The following is a 19183-nucleotide window of genomic DNA, read 5'->3' as shown; positions in this document are numbered from 1 at the left end:
CCTATGCCATGCTCTACCAACAAGCCAGGGACAAAGGTTTCAAAGTACAAATGAAAGTTTAGACAATACTTATATCTGACCCTTATGTCAGCTGCTGTCAGCTTTGAGTCTGTGCCTTAAATGAAGTCATAGCTAGGCTAAAGCGGGGCGAGAACCCACCCAATCAACTCTCCCAAAAGAGTGAACAAGTGTCACTATATATGCCATCTGCACCAGTACGCTTAGTGCTTGGCACCACTCGTATAGGGCAGGGGGCCAGGTCAGATGACTGATGACAGAGAAGAATTCTAAGTTGAGTACTCATGAAACATGAGACGACATGATGGCGCCGTGCCGCACAGATGCACCGGAAGCACTTAAAATGCAATTTTAATATTTATTTTGAACCCGGCTCCTAATTTAAATAGGCCACGCCCCCTTTTTACCTGTGCCACGCCCACAACATTCCAGGGTGTCAAGTGACTGCCAAGTGTCACTCTAGTGAAGCCCCACCCACTCCCCACCCCTTCACATAGTCACCACCCCCTAGCTAACAGGAAGTGCTTCTAGCTTATGTGCATACCCACATGGACGTCTTTCCGTTGGTCTGGCAGAGACCAAAGCTCCGCCCCCTAATGAATGACCTCTTGCCCTCGTGCGGGGAAGTGCCATAGTCAGCTGCCCCAGAAGCCATTGCTGCACGGTGTTGGCACATCGTTCCCAAATTTGGAGGGGTCTGGAGACAGGCGTGAAGGGGACGAGGAGGTGAGGGGCAATTAGAGTCAGTTAGCATTGAGCAGGTGCTTTGCTCAGTGGTGGAGAGCAGAAGCCACTTCTAGGGGCTCTTTATCATGCACAGTCTAAAAGTCCCTCTCACCACCTCTTCAGCCTCAGCCTCGTCCCCTTCTTCGAACCGTCTTGAGGGATTGGACAGCACACCCAGGGCACCCCTGGGTTCAGAGGAGGCTGCTGCTTTTAACCCACCCAGCAGTTCCTCGCCCAAGAAATTTCGAAAGAGAATCTTGGGCACCAGTGACTCCCCAGTCCTCATTATCCACCGTCCGGGGACTTCGGGTTCTTCGCGGCGACTAGAGTACAGGTAACTAACTGATTTTTCCTTTTCATGCCTTCTGTGTATGAGTGAAATTGCAGTTTAAATATTCTGGTATGGGTGGGTGGGCTGGGGACTTGGGATAGTTAGGATCCTTTAGCTAGTCTCCGGGGGAGACTTAGGGAAGGTTGCCGCTAGACTGACTGGAGTAACTTCAGCTTCTGAGGGGATAGAAAAGACAATTGGGAAACTTACAGGGCTGCAAAGCTACAAGGAACGTAAGTTTTCCTTCACTAATCTACCGTGCAAGAGGAGAGGGGCAGCTCTCTTTCTCTTCCCAGCAGGAGTACACAGCTGTTTTTGCAAATGTGAAAGAAAAGAGTTTTTCTGTGTGAAAAATTAACCCTGGTACATGCCCTTCTCTGTGCAGGGGCCAGATATTCTGCAGCAGCGTGTGCGTGTGTGTGCGCGTGTATGCGCGGGTGTGAGCGCACGCATGTGTGTATAGTATATGCATATATATTATATACGTGTGTATATTATATGCGTATATAATATATATAATCTTAAAAGCAAAGATTCCCTTTTTACTTCCTGAACCTTCTACCACCAGGATACTAGAGAGTAAATAGAAGGACCATGAAAGGAAGATATTCCTTGCTATTCCCTATCAGTGTTTAAAAAACAAAAGCTGCTTTTCTCCTGACTGTGCCAGTCTCTTTATGCACCTTCCCTCTAGTGTTCCCTGTCCATAAGTAGGAATTTGGGCCAGTAGCGGCACTCATAGGTGCACGCTTGTTTGTGCATAAAGTTTTTTTTCCCTGCAACTGGGAATCTCAGACTCCTTAATCCACCCAGTGTAGTGTTTATGGGGAGAGGGTCTATTTCCTGAAGAAGCCCAGTCACCCCTTCCAGAGGTTGCCTTACCAAAGCAGAGCCATGAGCCCTTTGGTTTTTTTTCTCCCACCAAGGTGGGAATGTGAAGACCACTCTTCACATGGGAGACTTTCATACTTTTAGCTGTGACCCCCTTAAAGAAAGCCTTTTGTGTTCAACACCCCCTGTCCACGCCAAGGCAGAAGCCCACCCACAACCAGGAAAAGGCCAGTTTGTCCTTCCCAAAGGAGGGTCTCTTGCCTCTGCCTGAGCAGTTGTCCAACTTGGCAGTGACTTCTCACCAACTGCTTCCTTCCTTCTACTTAAAAAGGGAGAGGGGGTAAGCAGCTGAAGGGACAGGGGTATGAGGTGGGAGTGCCCAGGCCTGACAAGGTGACCCACAGGCTTCCCCATCCAGCAACAAAGAGAGGGGGAAGGAGTGGGCTAGACTCAGCTGGAGAAGACTTGTTTTTGAGACCCTATCAAGGACTTTTGCTTCTCCTCAGGGGCCGAGTGGTCAGCACCCAGTTCACTGTGCAGGATCTGGATGATGAGGATGATCTCAGGGCCCTATCCCAGAATCCTACATCTCCTCAGACTGAGCCTCTTCTCCAGCCTAAGCCAAAGTCTGAGCGGAGGCCTGAGCCGAGGCCAAAACTTGAGCCGAGGCCTGAGCCGAGGCCTGAGCCAATCCCTGAGCGGAGGCCAAAACTTGAGCCAAGGCCTGTGCCAAGGCCCCCTGAGCCGAGGCCTGAGTGGAGGCCGAAACTTGAGCCAAGGTCTGTGCCAAGGCCTGTGCCAAGGCCTCCTGAGCCGAGGCCTGAGCCGAGGCCAAAACTTGAGCCAAGGCCTGTGCCAAGGCCTGAGCCGAGGCTGGAGACTGAGCCGAAGCCTGAGCCGAAGCCTGAGCCGAAGCCTGAGCCGAAGCCTGAGAAGCAACAGGCCAGAGCAGCCCGAGAATCCAGCCCTGAGGCCAGCTGCTGTGGCCTGTGGCCTAGGAGATCCCAGCGCTCCCAAAACTGAATGGAGCCGTCCACCAGCCCCAGTCCTTCAGAGGTAAGTGCCCATTAAGCATCCAGCACACCAGAGGTATCTCTAGCAATCTAGCACATGAGTCTTATCTGCAGGGCTCCTGCAGATAGAGGGTTCAGCCAAGTCCCCTGCAGCCAAAGAACCCCCCGAGGTTAGGAAGTCTATTCAGTCACACAGTTGGTATCTGGAATTCAGGTGGGCTCCAGGTGCCTCTCATTGGGAATGCAGGGTGTAGGCAAAGCAGGCATCTGGCAATCTCTGTAGAATGTAGGTCCTTGACGCTGTGTTCCGAGGGGTCCAGGAGCAAAGGTGGCAAGGGCTGAGGGGAAGGTCAGACAGCCGGAGAGGGAAAGGCTGGCTGGGGTTCCAGAAGAGGAAAGAATCTGAGGAAAGAAAAAGAAAAACAAACTGTTAGCTAGAAAGAATGGGAGGCTTAGGAAAGCTGGGGGCGCGGGGGGGGGCTGTTCCCCCTTCCCTTGGCTACGTAGTTGTAGCTGTGGTGCCCCTGCACCAGTGGCTTGACCTCTCTGTGTCAATCTCCATTTGTCAACGTGTGTGACAGTCTCAGGCCTCCTGGCTGAACTGTGAACAGCAAATGAAATAATGACCAAAGAGACATTCTGAGACCCGTGAAGGGACTTAGGAGAGGTGTATCCTGATTCCATTGTGTTCCGAAGGCCATGGGTTTCCTGTGTGTGAATGGGGATGGGAGGCAGCTAGAAAGGGCCTGGGGCCAGAAGCACGGTGGACTCTGCCTGAGAAAGCTCTGCTGCTTGGTGGCCCTGCAGTTCACTGGTCAGGTACTGGGGCTCTGGTGGAATTTTGGAGATTGGAGGGTGGTATGTGAGTATGTGCCCTTATGCCTCAGCCTCAAGTGGCACAGGCCTCCCCGAGTTGCCAGGGTGGGACCCAGCAGGTGAAGTCCCCTTTCCCGTTCATCATGCCCATGCCAAAGAGAAGCCAGGAATCTTCTTTTAAAGTTTGGTTCAGACGGTAAAGCAGGGACATGGCGGCGTGGCCTCAGACCTATCCCCACCCAGCATACCAGCATTCTCTGCTGTGCCCCCACGGCAACACTTACTTTTGGTTTGGGTGGTGCAATCCTCATGTTGGTGGCTCCGGTGGTGACTTCCTGGGGTTACAGGGTGGCACAAAAAACTCCCTGGGTCTCACTGGCGTGGAGTCCGTATGTGGTGCCCAAGTCCGCAGCCTAGCAGAGTGTGTCCCCTGCAGCAGGCGTCCAGCAGAGCACGAGGGAGAGCATACTGGAGACCCTCAGAGAGAAGCTGGGTGTGTAAAATGCTGGGCTTGTTCCCAGGGAGGGGGAGAGCAGTCAGCTCAGCGAGCGATCGTGGAGCTGGGAAAAGACAAGGGGAATAAGAAAGACTGGCTGCTTGCAAGGAGAGAAGGGAGACAGGCAGATCCTCTGTAAGGGTGCCGGCCAGGCATGGTGGGTGAGTCTGAATCTTAAGGGCTATTTAGTTTCTTCAGAATTTGAGCTTTTAAGCCCAGAATGGAGATCTGGGCTGCCACGGTGGTGGTGGGGTAGGGCAGGGAAGGAACTGGGGTCCGAATAGGGCTAGAGTCTAGTGGGCCATGCCCTGCCTAGAGGAAACCCCGTGACATCCTAAGACTGTTGTAGGTCCCTTCCCACCTTGGAGCAGGCAGGCAAAAATAGGGAAAAAGGAGAGGGCCTTAGAGAAAGAATCTATCTGGTCACTGATCCTGGCTGAAGGTAGGCTGTGTGCTTTTGAGCCTTAGGCTGACCCGGAACTGTACGAGCCTCTCCCTGACCTTTAGGCCACACTTTGACTAAATAAGGCCAGGTGAAGGCTCTGTGGGCAGCCGTGTAGAGGAAGGAGAACACGCATGCCCCATCCCCCACCCTACCCCGCCTGCATGCCTTGGTGGTTCTCCACTGGGCACCTCAAGGTGACCTCAGCGTTTTCCTACCTGGCCAAGTCCAGGAGTGCGTCTCCAGGGGGTGGCTCTGTGGCTTCTCCGGGGCACTTCTGTGGGGCCAGAAAGCAGAGATTAGGCCCCGAGACAGGCCGCTGGCATGACTGATGCCCCTTAGGAAAAGGAAAGCAGGAATCCAGAAACAAACCCTTACTCTTGCTCATCCCCACCCCGGGCCACTTCTTGGGGGAAAGGTAGCGAGCACCCCACCTGCCATTTCTTTCTAAAGGAGGCGCTCAGCAGAGGGCTTTAGCCTACTCTGGCCTCACAAGGGCTAGGGGTGTTCACAGGCACCTTCTTAATGTCCCTCGCTCCCAATAAGTTTACAAGTCTTCCTGGCATGGGGGACATCACCAGATCCCAGTCTTCCTAGCTGGAAGCTTCCTCAAGTCTATAGGCACACACGCAGCCAGGCCAGAAAAGCCAGGGATAGAGAGGCTGGGGGAAGGGGGAAGGGGGCAGCATGGGTGTGTGTGGAGGGTGGGGGGAGACAGGCCAGATGTTCTTGGAATGGGACACGGGGGTGATTGATGCAGACTGGAATTTGAAAGGGGAACATTCCCCACGTGCTTAGTGCTCCGGGTGGAAAATGGGTGTGTGTGTGTGTGGGGGGGGGCTGTCTTTCTGCTCGCTTGGCCAAACTAATACGAAGGAGAGGCCTCACCCTGCTGAGGTCCCCACACCTGTCCACTGACATTAACTCCTGCCTCCCCAGAGGGTCAGGCTTTGAGAATTCTCCGCTGTACCATCCTCTCTGGGTGACCACAGAGACAAGCCATGCTTATGGTCATGGCCCAGGTTTTTCCCCATTCCGCTGCTCCCTAGCAGCTCCCCCTACCTAACACCCCCCACCTCCCAGGTCCCACTAGAATAACGGCCCTTCACCTCCAGCATTGCCCAACTTTGAGGGGTGACCTCGTTCCCAGCAACAGCACGGTGAGCCTGTGTGTGTGTGGGTTTAATATTTGCCTTTAAGAAGCTGGACTTTCCCCAGCCAGGATTGGGTGGCTAGTCGCTGAAATTTTTCTGAGAAAACGAAATGAGGGCCCTGGCATCCGGCCACTGCCACCACCGTCTCATTCTGTGACGCTCTTTCCCCCCCCCCCCCAACTTTCTTTGCTCCCCCATCCTCTACCCTCTTTCTACCCTGTCCAAACAAAGCTGGTTCCTCCACTGTTAATTGTTAGGGAACGGGCAAGGCAGGATAGGCGCGTGCGGGGCGCAGGGGCAGGCAGGGGAGGCCACTGGGGGTGCCCCGGGTCCCCAAACCGAGCCAGGGACGAGCCTGCCCCCGGCGGCCGCCCGGCCGCGGCTTCGCCTAGGCTCGCGCCGCCTGAGCGCGTGGGGCGCAGGGGCGGCGGGGAGCCGAGCGGGGCGCCTGAGCCCGGGGAGCCTGGGGAGCGTCAGAGAGCGGCGCGCCGCCGCTCGATCGGAGTTCCCGCTCCCTCTCGGACGCCCGTCCGCTTTGGCCTCCTCTACCCAGCCCTTCTGGGTGGCTAGAAGGCAAAGGAACGGAAACTGCAGCCAGCTCGGGCGCGCGCTCCGCGGCGCCGGGGCTCCCTGCCTGCGTCGTCTGCGCCCCTTTCCCGCGCCCGCGTTCCCCTGGGAGGGCGCCCCTGCTCCGCTTGAGTTCCCTGGCTCGGCGGATCCTGGCGGCCGGTCCTCCGCGGCCCGGGGATTTCAGTTTCTCAAATACAGCTCTAGTTCTCTGTGGTCTCCCGGCAGCTGAGCAATTTGCCGGCTTCTCTGCACCTCAGGCGTTAGTTTCTCGAAACTTAAGATCTCGAAATTTAAGCTTTGCTTCTCGGGCCCTCCAAAATCATTCAGCATTTGTTCAGGTTACAAGGGAACCCCCCCTTTTTTTTCTTTGACACTTGATTTTCAAACATTTCAAAAAGTGGGAATTCTGCTTCCGCCTGCCCCCCAAAATTAGATTATGTGGGCTGGCCCCCCAAGTTTGCTCCTGGCTCATTACCGCTTCATATGCAAGCTCCTACAGATGTAAAAACACCGGCCTCAGTTCCCTAAAATTTAGTCCTTAGTCCTTAGTTCTTCTGACAAAATTTCCTTACTTGGGAGGGTGAACATTTTCGTAGCATTTAGGCGCTGTCTCACTGGGGTGGGTTGGGGGTTGTTTTTCTATGTTCCTATCATTTTATATCTGCAGTATTTCTACTGACTGTCCTCCCCCGCTACCCGTCCTTTGGTTTTATTAACGTGGACCATAATTAGACTAAATTCTGTACTCTGCTGCCCCAAACCCAGATTTTACAAGTTGAGTCCCACTCAGACATCCTGAATAATTTTTCTGGAACCCTCAAAGTTCCTGGGACCCTCAAAATTCCAACCTTTCTTTCTATGCCCTCCCCTAAATATAGGCACCTAAAGTAGCCTGCGCTCTCATTTCCCGAATTCCAGAAAAATCTAGGGAGTCCTTTTACAAATCATGCCTAAATTTCACTCAACAAGACCCCCCTCCAAAAAAAAAAAAAAAAAAAAAGCCATGCATACAAACGGGTCACAGGGCTTTAGGGTTTTCTAGAGTTCCTGCAAGCTTTCTGGCCACAGTTAGGGTTCTTTAAAATATAGACGTTCTCACTCAAGCTCCCAAAGCAGGCTGAGCAGTGATCTAAGGCATGTGCTCACACATGGTGGAGAGCTTTCCATACTCTCCCAAGTCATATAGGACTGTTCCATGTCTCTCTGGGTCACAGAAAGAACAGCATTAACTCTTGGCCAAAGCCTTTTTCTGTATACTGGAATGCTGCAGGCCCCCAGTCCTTGAGCACTCTGAGCATTTTCTTTGCACCGAGTATTAAGAGTCCCTGGGTCCCTATAGCTTACCAATTAAAAAAAAAAAAAAAACAAAAAACAAAAAAAAACTTTTTTTTTTCATTCAAACACTAATTGCAAAATCCAGTACCACCCTGGATCCTCCTCCTCATCCCCCATGTTGGCCCATGCCTAAAGTCCTCAAACATTAGGCAATACTTTCCAGGCCCCCAAAACACACTTAGTGCTAACCTTGGGTCACAAAAGGGTCTAATTTCTCCCTCTACAATGCCAGTTATGCACCCACTCAGCCCCCTACATTTCAACCCCCTCCCCAGTTATCCTGCACAATCTCTGCAGATTACAAATTTGTAACTGGTTCTCGGGCCCTATGATTTAGGGACTCATCATCTCTATTCCTTGTAACATAGGAGTTGGCCCTGAAGTGCTCCAAGGATACTGGGAAACTTTAAATTCCAAAATTATTTTCCTGGGGACCCCAAGTTCAGGCACTCCAAAACAAACTGAAGGATTTTTTTTTTCTTCCAAAGAGTTGGATTTTTATTAAATTTTAATGAATTTTGTTGAATTTATGACTCCTACTGGAGTCTTTCTACATTTAGACAATGTTTTATGGTCCTCAAAACACACTGAAATAATGCCCCAGATCCCCCAAGTCCTAGGTTTGAAAGGTCTGTGTCTTACAAATTTCCCAGCTACTAATTCTATTCCCTGCAAGTTAGATTTCAACATCCATTGGGTAATTTTTATTGATCCCTAAAACTCAGTATGTTTTCCCAAGTGCAAACACTGTCCAAGAAAACATACAAACTCCCCCCCCCCCTTGTTCAACAAAAGACCAACTGAAATCCGTTTTTAAAATTAAAATATTAAAAGACATTGATTTTCTGTCTTCCTCAAATGGACCACTTGCCTGCACTCCTAGTTGCCCCACATTTAGGCAGCATTTCCCCACCTGAAGCCGCAGAAACTATAGAAATGATTTTTCCCGGGGGCTGCAAGGTCCACTGGCCTCAGGGTGAACTCTAGTTTCCACTCTGTCCCCCCAAAGAATTGCCCTGGATCCCTAAAATCCATCTCTTGTTTTCATCTCCCAATTTTAAACAACTAAAACGAAGTTCCCCCAAATTTCATGTTGGGTATTTTCTTAAACTCAACAGCACCAACAAACCACCTAACTTCTACAAATTAGCCTAGGATTTTGTGGGTTCCCTAAGCTTGCTGGCCAAGATGTTAGGCCTGGATCAAGATCTCCCCCATTTTTTTCATGGAATAATTTCCCTCATCCCCCAACTTGGATTCTAATTTTTTTTTTCCTGGACTCTCAAATTTAGTCATTCTCCACACTTTCCCCATTTCTGGACTTTCCTTCGAGTCCCCCTGCTTCAGGACACTCATTCACAGGGCTGCAAACCAGACAAGGGTCTGACTTGGGATCCCCGAAATTTGAGCATTGTTTCTACTGGCCACTTCCCCTTTCCTGCCTCTTCACGTTTCCTACGGTGTCCCAGCGGCAGCTCAGGTTTTGGAAAAGTCTGTGTGCCCCAAACACGCTCCGGACACTGCGCGACGGCCAGGACGTGGGCAGGACTGCTCCCGCATCCAGGAAAACGACTGGGCATTGCCCCCAGTTTCCCCCAAATTTGGGCATTGTCCCTGGGTCTTCCAACGGACTGGGCGTTGCCCGGGGACACTGGGGACTGCCCTTGGGGTCTCGCTCACCTTCAGCTGCGGCCAGTGCGCTCCGTAGTGCGCCCTCCTGCCTGTCTCCTCGGATCCTCCTGCGCCCGCGACCTTCGGCCTTGCGGTGAGCTCCCCCGTGGCGCGGTGGTGCTGAGCTAGCCCTACGGTTGCTGGTACCGGGCTCCCTCGTGGTTTATCCCCAAGGGCTGCTGCCGAGCAGTGCGGGAGCCGGCTGCTGGCTTCCCCCTCGGCAGCAGCGCTTCCTTGAGCTGGGCACCCCGAAACGCGCGCCTCTTTGCCTGCCCTCTACCAACAACGCAGCGGTAGGGAAGGCGCCGGGGCGGCTAGGAAGAGGGAAGGGCAGCGCGCTGGGCGCAGCGAAGCCGGGGGAAGAGGCGCTGAGCGCCCGGGAGGCCGAGAGCTTCCAGCCCTACAGGTCGAGGGCTCGGGAAGGCGGCGTAGAGCGCGGGCGGGCGCGGTGACTGATGGCTGGGCCTGGAGGTTAGCCCCGGGCACGCGGGTTTCCGCCAGGCGGTGGCCCCTTCCACTCCTAGAGGTGCGGGAACGAGGATGGGAGAAGCAGGGTGACTGGGTTTTCATGGGTGGGTTTGACTCTGTAAAAAAAAAAAAATCACAGTGGCTCTTTTAAATCGTCCGAACCCTCCAGGAGATGGTTTCCTCAGACCCCCTAATTATCGTGGTGGCCCCTGGGGCCGAACCCGCGCCTAAGCAAGCTCTACGCACTGAGGACCGGAGAACGGTTAGCCCGGTATTCTGGGTGGGTCCCAAAGGCGTGCTGCTTAGAAGCAGTCCAGTGAGCTCGGGCTTCCAGGTATGGTTTGAGCTGAGCCGCCCCGTCCCGTTTCTCTCTCTGAGGAAGGGTACACAGACACGGTGCGGGGCTCCACGCGGGGGCCCGGATCGTGGCGTGGCCAAGTCAGCCTCCCCTCCGCGGCGCACCTGGCGGCCCCCTCCCCGAGGCCGCTCGGCCATCGCGCGCAAAGCACCGGGGAGGCGCTCGCTCGGGACACGGCTGCCGCGTGGGGCTCCGCAGCCCGACCGCCTGCTCAGACAGGTGGAGGCTGCGCGCTCCGCCCCGGCCGCTCCCGGGGACCGTCCCCTGCCGGGCAGGTAGGTCCCGCCGAGGACCCCTCGCCCCGACTACCTGCGCCTCGACCCTGCCTGCTGGGATGCCCTCTAACCCGGGCGCAGGCCCCCTCATTGCCACCGAGGCCTAGGGTGCCACGCACGTTGGTTCGCACCACGCGCCCCTATCGCGCAAGCCCGGGGCACCCCGGAAACGGGACACGAGGCCTCGATTTTTGGGAGGGGGATGGGAACCCTGGATCTCGTGGGCCTGCTGGGGAGCCCGGCGACCCCACCCTAGCCTCGGGATCACGCATCCCACGTCCCCCCCCCGCGGGCACCCCCTCCCATGCCCCCAGGGCCCCAGGCCCGCATTCCCCCCGGTGGCTCCAGTTGCGGGGGCGGTCCCGGGGCGGGGCGAGGGCCCTGCGGGCGCCCATTGGCGCGGGCGTAAGGCCAGCGGGGCCCGAGCGGGCGCCGAGCCGCGGGGTGGCGCGGCTATAAGAGCCGGGCGTTGGCGCCCGGAGTTTGCCTGCTCTCCGGCGGAGCTGCGTGAGGCCAGGCCGGCCCCCGGCCCCCCCCTTCCGGCCGCCCCCGCCTCCTGGCCCACGCCCGCCCGCGCTCGGCCCGCCAGCGCCTCCATCCGGGCTGGCGGCCCCGCGTCGACGCCGTCCGCCGCCTCGCTGCTAACTCCCGCGCAGGGCGCCGTCGGCGGGGCCGCGCTCCGTCGGGCCTGCGGATCTCCCCGCCGCCTCCTCCTCTATCTACCTCAACACCCCACTCCTGCTTCGCCAGAGGAGGCGGTCCCCACCGCAGGCAGTCCGGCTCGCAGGTCGCCGGCATTGTCATCACCCGCGCTCCCCCTCCCAGCCCTCCCCGGCGCGCGGCCCGGCCGCTCCCCTCTTTCTCGCTGCAGTCCCGAGCGGCCGCGGCGCCGCCACGCCTGTTCTCCCCCCCAAAAGAGGCCCGGGCTTACGACGGCAGAGGGCTCCGTCGGCCCTAACCGAGCTGGGTGCCCGTGGCCGGGGTGAAGCTTCCATTCCTCCCCCCTCATCACCGTCCTCGGCCCTTCGAAGTTGCATCCTCTCCTCTGCTGGCGGTGCGCCCCCCCTCGCGCACTCAACTTACCCGCCACCTTTCCTAGGCTCCCCTCCTGCCCCCTCCCCGCTCCTCCTCGCCTCAGACTCCCTCCCCCCTCACGTCCGCCCTCTGCCTTCGCCTACCCAAGTGGATTAATTATACGCTTTCTGTTTCTCTCCGTGCTGTCCTCTCCCGCTGTGAGCCTACCCGCCTCTCGCTGTCCTCTCTCCCTCTCTCCCTCTCTGTGGCCCCCCCCTTTCACGTTCACTCTGTCTCTCTCACTATCTCTGTCCCCCCACTATCCTTGATACAACAGCTGACCTCATTTCCCCATACCTTTTCCCCCCCAAAGTACAGTATCTGTCCCGCCCCAGCCCTAAGATAGCCCTCCCTCCCTAAAGAAGCAGAAGAGACGTCGTCCCCCCCCATCAAAAAAGCCACCCCCCCGTTCTGTCCCGTCGCACAATCGGTCCGCGCGACTTGGTCAGAGCGGGGCTGGCAGAGGAGTGCCCGGCAGAAGGGCCTTCGCCCGCTGTTCGGTTTGCAAACACGCAGCAGGGAGATGGGTGGCAGCTTCGCCGGCTTCCAGGTAAGGGCTTTCAGGGCCCCAGGGAGCTGCCCAGGGCCCGGCCTGGGCATGGCGGGACTGGTACGGCCGGGGGATGGGGGCTGGGGGCTGGGGGCTGGGGGCTGGGGGCTCGTTCCCTAAGCAAACTCTAGCTCCCCCGTGCGCCGTGGAGTGGGGGAGGGGGCAGGGGTATGGGGACTGGTGGGCAGGGGGTGTGTAAGCTGAACTCACAGAAGACTTCCTGGTCCTTTGGTGTGTGTTGGGGAAGGGGGACGGAGCGACTTAAAACGTATGATTCGTGTTGTGCAGGCCTTATCCCCCAGGGTGCTGGGTGATGGGGAGGGGGTGCAGAATCTCCGAAGCCCACCCTGGTATGTTGACTTTGTGCCTGTGAGACTGAGAAAGGAAAACTGGGTGGGCGGGGCCAGAAGCCCCCCAGAATTGGCCAAAGAGTCAGGCCAGACGCCACAGTTCGATGTCTTCCCCCCCATTCTGTTCCCCAACATTCCCAACCTGGAATGTGGGGAGAGGGCACGGTTTTGGGCTCAGAAGGGCAGAAAAGTTACAGTCCAGGGAGAAATAAGCTGCCCCTGCCTTTCACTGGGTGGAACTTTCCATAGGAGGATGTGAGAAGGAGACCCCTCCCCGCCCCCACTGGTCTGTGCAGAGAGGGCTGGGGGCGCACGATGAGGCCCCCCTCCCACTTGTGCATTGCTATGGAATGGTCCAAGGGTAGCTGTTGGGGGTGCAGGAGAGAAGGGACTGGCTGGAAGGAGAGAGGGGGCGGGTGCAAAGGGGGCGGGGGGAGTGGTCAACAGGGAGTGGGGGTGGGGGTAGGGTGGAGCCGGGACTGGGAGGAGCCGACTCAGACATAAAAGCGGAGGCACTGACCAGCTCGCAAACTGGACATTAGCTTCTCCTGTGAGAGCCTTCCAGCCTTTTCCTGTCTTCCTCTTCTTCCAGCCCCAGCGGCCTCCTTATCCAACTTCAGGTAACCAGGGCTGTGGAGCCAGGACCCTGCTGCCATCCCGCTCCGGCCTGCCCAGTGGGGTGGTCAGGGCACCGGCTAGCCTGGGGCCTCTGCCCTTGCAGCCGGGCCTGCTGCCTCTTACAAGCCTTCATCCTCCCTCGGCCTCTGTCCTGTGTGCCCACTGGCCCCAGGCTTCCTCACCTGCTCCGTCCTCTCCTTTTCCTTCTCCTCCGCCTGCCCCCTCCAACAAATGTGGGCCTTCCCTGGGTCCTCACCTATTCCTTACCTCTTTGGTCAGTCTCCTGCTTGCTTCTCCTAGCCACCTGAGCTGGACCTGGAGCCAGTGGCTTTGGGAAGGGACTTCGAGGTCAGCTCCGCCTGCCGCCGCCGCCTCCCACCCCCGCCCAGGACTAACTGTTGCAGCTATGGCGGGCTGATTGCAAGCGCTGGTGCCACAGAGAGGCGTTGGGGTTGGGGGGAGAGTGTCGGTCTGGGTCTTGTTGAGGAGGTGGGCAGAGGTGACTTTTAGTTCCCCGAGGGAGCTCGAACTTGTTTCTTGATTATTCCACATTGGTCTCTCACGTGTTTCTTTGCAGCAAGAATCCCCTGGGCCTGTGGAGCAGAGGCTGGGGCTGCAGCCTGGAGGGCTCTACTTACTTCAGGGTCAAGAGTGGCTTACTGTGGGTGGTGGCAGTCTCCCACCTCTAAAGAAGCTGGCTAACAGTCTGTGGAGGGGGTGTGTCCGTCTAAACTGGGGTGTTCAGCCTCCTAGGGGCCCAAAATGCCGTCTCTAGTACCCTAGGTATAATTTAGTTCCTATCAGAAAGCTGATTCTGTGGGCCGTAGAGGGACTTTCTAGGGTCCCTGACCCAGGATGGTAAGAGTTGAGGCCTGATACGGGATTTCAGGCTTTCTCTTGAGCTCTGAGGTGCCAGGGAAGCCTGGACTTGGAGGGCTGGGCGACCCTGGAGAGCCAGGCTAACGGAGCGCAGGCGGTCTCGATGCGCTAACCATTGAATTCTCCACCCAGGCCCTGTTCAGCATGGCCTGGGAGATGGGGGGGGATGGGTGGGGCTGGCTCTGCTGCTTAGGGAGGGGTGGCCAGCTGGGGGGCAGGAAGATTGGCAGCTGGTCCCTTTGGATGCACATGCTCCACGGTGGGTGGGGTGGAGCTATCTGCCATCTTGGCCAGTTCTTGGAGGCCAGGGTAGGAGTGGCAATGATGATGTGCCCTTGGACTGGCCCCACCCCCATGATATCATAGCATGGAAACCAGGTCCAGTGTCCAGCGCTGGCCCCTGCTGCCGTGGGTGTGGCTAAGCTGCGATTGCGCCCATGGGTGGGTGGTCCTCTAGGGTTTCTTACAGTTCAAAGGCACCTGGGGTGCCTTCCTGAGCACCATTGAATTTCTTCACATTCAAAGTGGGCTTTGACCTCAGCAAGCCCAGTGCTCTGTTTTCGCAGGTCAAATAAATAATGGGGAGCTGCCTTTCAAACTCCAATTGCATTCTCAATTGAGAGATGATAGGTGTCTTTGGTGGGGAGGAGCATTTTGGGAGCAAGGGTGTGGTGCGGGGGGCCTCTCGCTCAAAGCCTGCTTCTCTCCTTCCAGATACCAATGGGGATCCCAATGGGGAAGTCGATGTTGGTGCTTCTTATCTCTTTGGCCTTCGCCTTGTGCTGCATCGCTGCTTACCGCCCCCGCAGCGAGACCCTGTGCGGTGGGGAGCTCGTTGACACGCTACAGTTTGTCTGTTCGGACCGCGGCTTCTACTTCAGTGAGTTAACTCCAGAGAGATGGGGAGGGGGGCGGGGGGCGGCGGGGACAGGCCTGCCTGGGTGGGGGGACAGTTAAGATGGGGGGCTTAAGCTCCCCCCCCGCCTCGGGCAGGGCCGTGGCCTCACACTCACAGATCTGATAGCTTTAAAAGTTATTAAAAGTAAAGCCAAAATGTGGTTGTCAGGTCTCAAGCCAGGTGTACATGCAGTTTGGGAGTCCAGGGGGAGAGCCCGACCTTGGCCATCCAGATTCAGGGGTTCCCAGCGCTACAGCACGGGGGAGGGGGTGCTTACCTTCTTTTAACGTTGATCATGCTTCTCTTGATTTCCCGGGGGGGGGGAGGCTGAGCGATGGGGGACACGTGGGTGGGGCATGCCTGGGTGGGGCAGGGGCAGCAGAGTAGATGACTCTCCTTGCTGGCATAGGCCACTCTGTCTTCCTCACCTGGTCCTGGACCTGCAGCTCCTCCTCTGCACCTCTACCTACCTGCCTGTGAACTGCTCTGGTTGTGCTCCCACTTCTGGAACCCACTTCCGCTCCTGGGCACTCCGAAGCCCCCACCACCGGGCTTCTCTGTGCCCTCTGGCACTGCAGGGCCAGCCCTTGCTCGAGGAGCCACTCCTGCATGGAGGGGCTTCACAAATAGGAGGGCCCCAAGCCCAGCCTCGGACCTGAGTTCGTGGGGGAGAGGGGGAAGACGGGAGAAGAGAAGGGAGTGGTTTTTGGGTGCCTCACTCCTCCCCTCCCGTCTTGTTCTCTCCTACCCTATCTTCCCTGTCTCAATTCAGCGTTGGGGGTCAGGGGTGGGCCCCTCAGGCTCAAGGTGACACCAGGCCAAGGCCCCAAGTCCAGGGACCATACCTGTGTCCACCATGGCCCCCTCATGGGGCTCACCCCCTCCTCCTCCCTGTTTTCCAAATCACTCCAGTGTGGCCTCTGGTCTCCACGGAGTCTGTAGGGCCGAGGGGCTGTGCTGTTAGTTACCAAGCAGGAGGCACCAGTGGCCAGGGGCTGGTTCTGCAGCTTGCACTTTCATTTTTTCCTTTCTGGGCATCTTGGCCCACCTGGCTCACACTTCTACCTCATTCCTACTGGGTGACCTAGTGTCCAGCCTGGGTGTAGCGGGAGGGCAGAGGTAGTCCCTTCCACAGCCTTCCCTGCGGGGGCTGGGGAGGGCACCCCAATGGGGGCCGACCCCAGCGGATTCTGACTGAAACTCTCTGCCCCGTGGTGGAACTTCCAGGCAGGCCTTCAAGCCGTGCCAACCGTCGCAGCCGTGGCATCGTGGAAGAGTGCTGCTTCCGCAGCTGCGACCTGGCCCTCCTGGAGACATACTGTGCCACCCCCGCCAAGTCCGAGAGGGATGTGTCTGCCTCTGAGGCCATGCTTCCGGTAAGGCTTGGGAGAGAGGCAAGAATTTAGGTAGCTAGCAGGGTGGGGAGGCTGGGGGGGGGGGTGAGGGAATGGTGGGGCAGGACAAAGAGACCACCAGCTTCTTGATTGCGGGGGTCGAGTGTGTGAGAACTGGCTGGGTACTCAGGCTAACGTGCTACCCCTGACACCTGCTGACTAGCACCTCCTCCCCAGGACGACTTCCCCAGATTCCCCGTGGGCAAGTTTTTCCACTACGACACCTGGAGACAGTCCGCCCAACGACTGCGCAGAGGCCTGCCTGCCCTCCTGCGTGCCCGCCGGGGTCGCATGCTCGCCAAAGAGCTCGAAGCCTTCAGAGAGGCCAACCGTCATCGCCCCCTGATCGTCTTACCACCCAAAGACCCCGCCCACGGGGGAGCCTCTTCGGAGATGTCCAGCAACCATCAGTGAACCAAATTTTGTGGTAATTCTGCAATGTAGTACCATCACTCTGTGACCTCCTCTTGAGCAGGGACAGTTCCATCACGTCCCACACCAAGATCTCTCTGCTCCACTTCCTTCCCCTGGCTTCTCCCTCCCCACCCCCAATGCCCCGCCTCCCCACATCAGGCTGCCCCACACCATCGGGCAAAACCAAATAGACTGATTGGCTTCGAAACCAAATTAATTGATTGGCTTCAAAACCAAATTGATTGATTGGCTTCAAAACCAAATTGATTAGCTTTAAAACTAGATTGGCTCTAAACAACCCAAGTGACAACCCTCAAACTATAAATGCACATTAAAAAAAACTTTAAAATATACAGTCCCTTTAAAACAAATTGGCTTTTTAGAAACACCAGAACTTACAATTTAAAAATTAAATAACTAAAGAAATCAATTGGCTGAAAACATACCAAAAAATTAATTGGCTTAAAAAACAATTGGCAAAATCAAATGATTTGGCGCCCCCCCCCCCCTTCATCTTCTTCCCATTTGGATCTTTAGTCAAATTGGCCTAGACTTGGATCTCACCACCCAAGAAGAAAAGAAGGGGACCCAAATTTTTCCAGGTGGCATGTCATTGCTTCAGTGTCCTCTCCTTATCACCACTCAGATAGGGTGCTTTTAGCGTAAGCTGGCTCTGAACAACAATAGCCTCCCAAACTTTCTTCACTGGTCATTCCATCACAAATGTCACCATGTCACCATGGGGCTGGGTGAAGGAACAGAGCATGAAAATTGAAAACAAAATTTAATTGGCACAAGCCCCCAGTCTCAAAATCTCACTTTTCTGTACCTACCCTAAAAAGCACATGTTTATACTTATCCCTGCAAATACACAGACATGCATGCACACACACACACACACACACACACACACACACACATTCCCATGCACACACACCCCACACCTACACACACACACACACACACACACACACACACACACACACGCACTCAATTGGATGCACACCCACACAATTTGATGCGAATATTGAAATGGCTAAATAATCCTATTTGAACATTGCCCAAACTAAGGCCCATCCTAAATTCCCCAAGCAGTTTGCGTTGTTTGAGATTCCCCCCCCAGTCCATCTAGTTTCTGCTGCTGCTTGTGGGCCCTGTGTGTGACCAGGTTGTTAGTTCTATCTTTGCCAGGCTCACTTCCATCTGGGTATCTGTGCCCACAGCATGAGCCTGGTGCTCCCCAGCCCCCGTGAGGGCCAATGCCTTTCCATGATTCTGTGTTGGCCTCACCCCAGTGTAGAGTAAGTTTGCTTAGATAAGGAGATGGCACTGCCAAGTGAAACATGCTGCCCAAGTAGCCCCGACCCTGGGTGTGCCCCTGGGAGGAAAGATCTGGGGGAAACCCCCTACCCCAAGCACACCTATGGGCCATTTGCAGTCTCTGATTGTGGGGAGTGTGGGAAGTCTGGCGGTTGGAGGGGTGGGTGGGGGGCAGTGGGGGCTGGGTGGGGGGAGCTATGGGTAGGAAGTGGTCCCAGAGAGGTTTTGGATAGAAGAATCAGGAGGAGGCACAGGTCAACTTGCAGAATTACAGAAGAATCACGACCCCAAATTTTATGTCAATTGATCTATTCCCCTCTTTTATTTGCTGGGGCAGTGTTTTCCTTTTTTTTTTTTTTTTTTTTTTTAATCCCTCCTTAGCTTTTTATGCGCTCATAATCATATTATACCCACTCCTAAGTAACAGGGGAGCAGTGATGAAGTAACGAGCACACTGAGCCATCGTCGCCAATTACCATCATGTCCTGCTCTCCGCCATTTATCGCCCTTGATTGATTTTTGTTTTTAATCTATCTCTGTCGCTTGGCCTGAGTTGGGAGTGGAGTCTCTGTGGGGTGCTGGCCACGCACCCACAGAGAAACAAAAGGAATTGAGAAGGCCGCTGCCTGGCCTGGCTTCTGAGGACAGTGGCTGGTCCCCAGAAGTTCTGAGGAGTGGAGGGGGCGGGGGCAGTGTCCCCTCAGGTGTTAGGAAGGTGCTCGGAGGCCACAAAGATGGGGCCCCCAGCTGGCCGCTACCAGTTGGGGGGGAAGGGGATGTAGATGTGAAAGTAGAGAGGTTCCATCAGGCGGGAGCAAGTGGCTGCCTTCTGAGAGCTTGGGGGAGTCCTCCCTCGTCCCTCAGTGCCATCTTACCCACTCCTCAGCACCCCACCTTGTCCCCAGGAGGTCTGGAGCTCTACAGACCTCCCGGGAACAAGGTGGGGTGAGGCCCGGAGTTGGGGAAGCTAGGAGGCTTAACGCCTGCAGAGCCAGGAGAGCTGTGTACAAGGGGTCACCTGGGCCCCGAGGCCCGAGGGTCTGGTGAGCCGTAGCAGCCACCCCACGGTGCCTAGGACTGTGGTGGGGACCAGGGCGGCTGGAGGTTTACCTCACCCCCACTCCTGCTTCCAGTGCAGTCCCCCTGCCCAACAGTCCAACTAGCAGTCTAGAGGCCTGAGGC

At 56.3% G+C, this 19183-nt stretch overlaps 1 protein-coding gene and 1 long non-coding RNA gene across 3 annotated transcripts; one reads left to right on the top strand and one right to left on the bottom strand.

Moving 5' to 3' along the window:
- Nucleotides 1-1746: 1746 nt before the first annotated feature.
- Nucleotides 1747-10040, bottom strand: LOC132653753 (uncharacterized). The gene is made up of 4 exons (XR_009591612.1): nucleotides 9413-10040; nucleotides 4892-4950; nucleotides 4020-4295; nucleotides 1747-3321 (listed from the first exon to the last, which is right to left on the bottom strand). It is a non-coding gene; the product is annotated as an uncharacterized LOC132653753 (long non-coding RNA).
- A 1150-nt stretch (nucleotides 10041-11190) lies between these two features.
- Nucleotides 11191-17642, top strand: Igf2 (insulin like growth factor 2). 2 transcript variants are annotated; one of them, XM_021633698.2, is made up of 4 exons: nucleotides 11191-12128; nucleotides 14690-14855; nucleotides 16101-16249; nucleotides 16445-17642. In XM_021633698.2, exons 1-4 carry the CDS (start codon nucleotides 12102-12104, stop codon nucleotides 16679-16681), a joined length of 579 nt encoding a protein of 192 aa, XP_021489373.1. In that variant the 5' UTR covers nucleotides 11191-12101; the 3' UTR covers nucleotides 16682-17642. The 2 variants fall into 2 exon arrangements, with proteins under 2 accessions (XP_021489373.1, XP_021489380.1); XM_021633705.2 differs by lacking the exon at nucleotides 11191-12128 and adding an exon at nucleotides 12966-13098.
- Nucleotides 17643-19183: the final 1541 nt, after the last annotated feature.

This window comes from Meriones unguiculatus, chromosome 1 (assembly GCF_030254825.1).
Source record: "Meriones unguiculatus strain TT.TT164.6M chromosome 1, Bangor_MerUng_6.1, whole genome shotgun sequence".
NCBI classification, from domain to species: domain Eukaryota; kingdom Metazoa; phylum Chordata; class Mammalia; order Rodentia; family Muridae; genus Meriones; species Meriones unguiculatus.
Note: the sequence above shows the minus strand (reverse complement) of the source record. Positions and strands in the feature narration are given on the sequence as shown.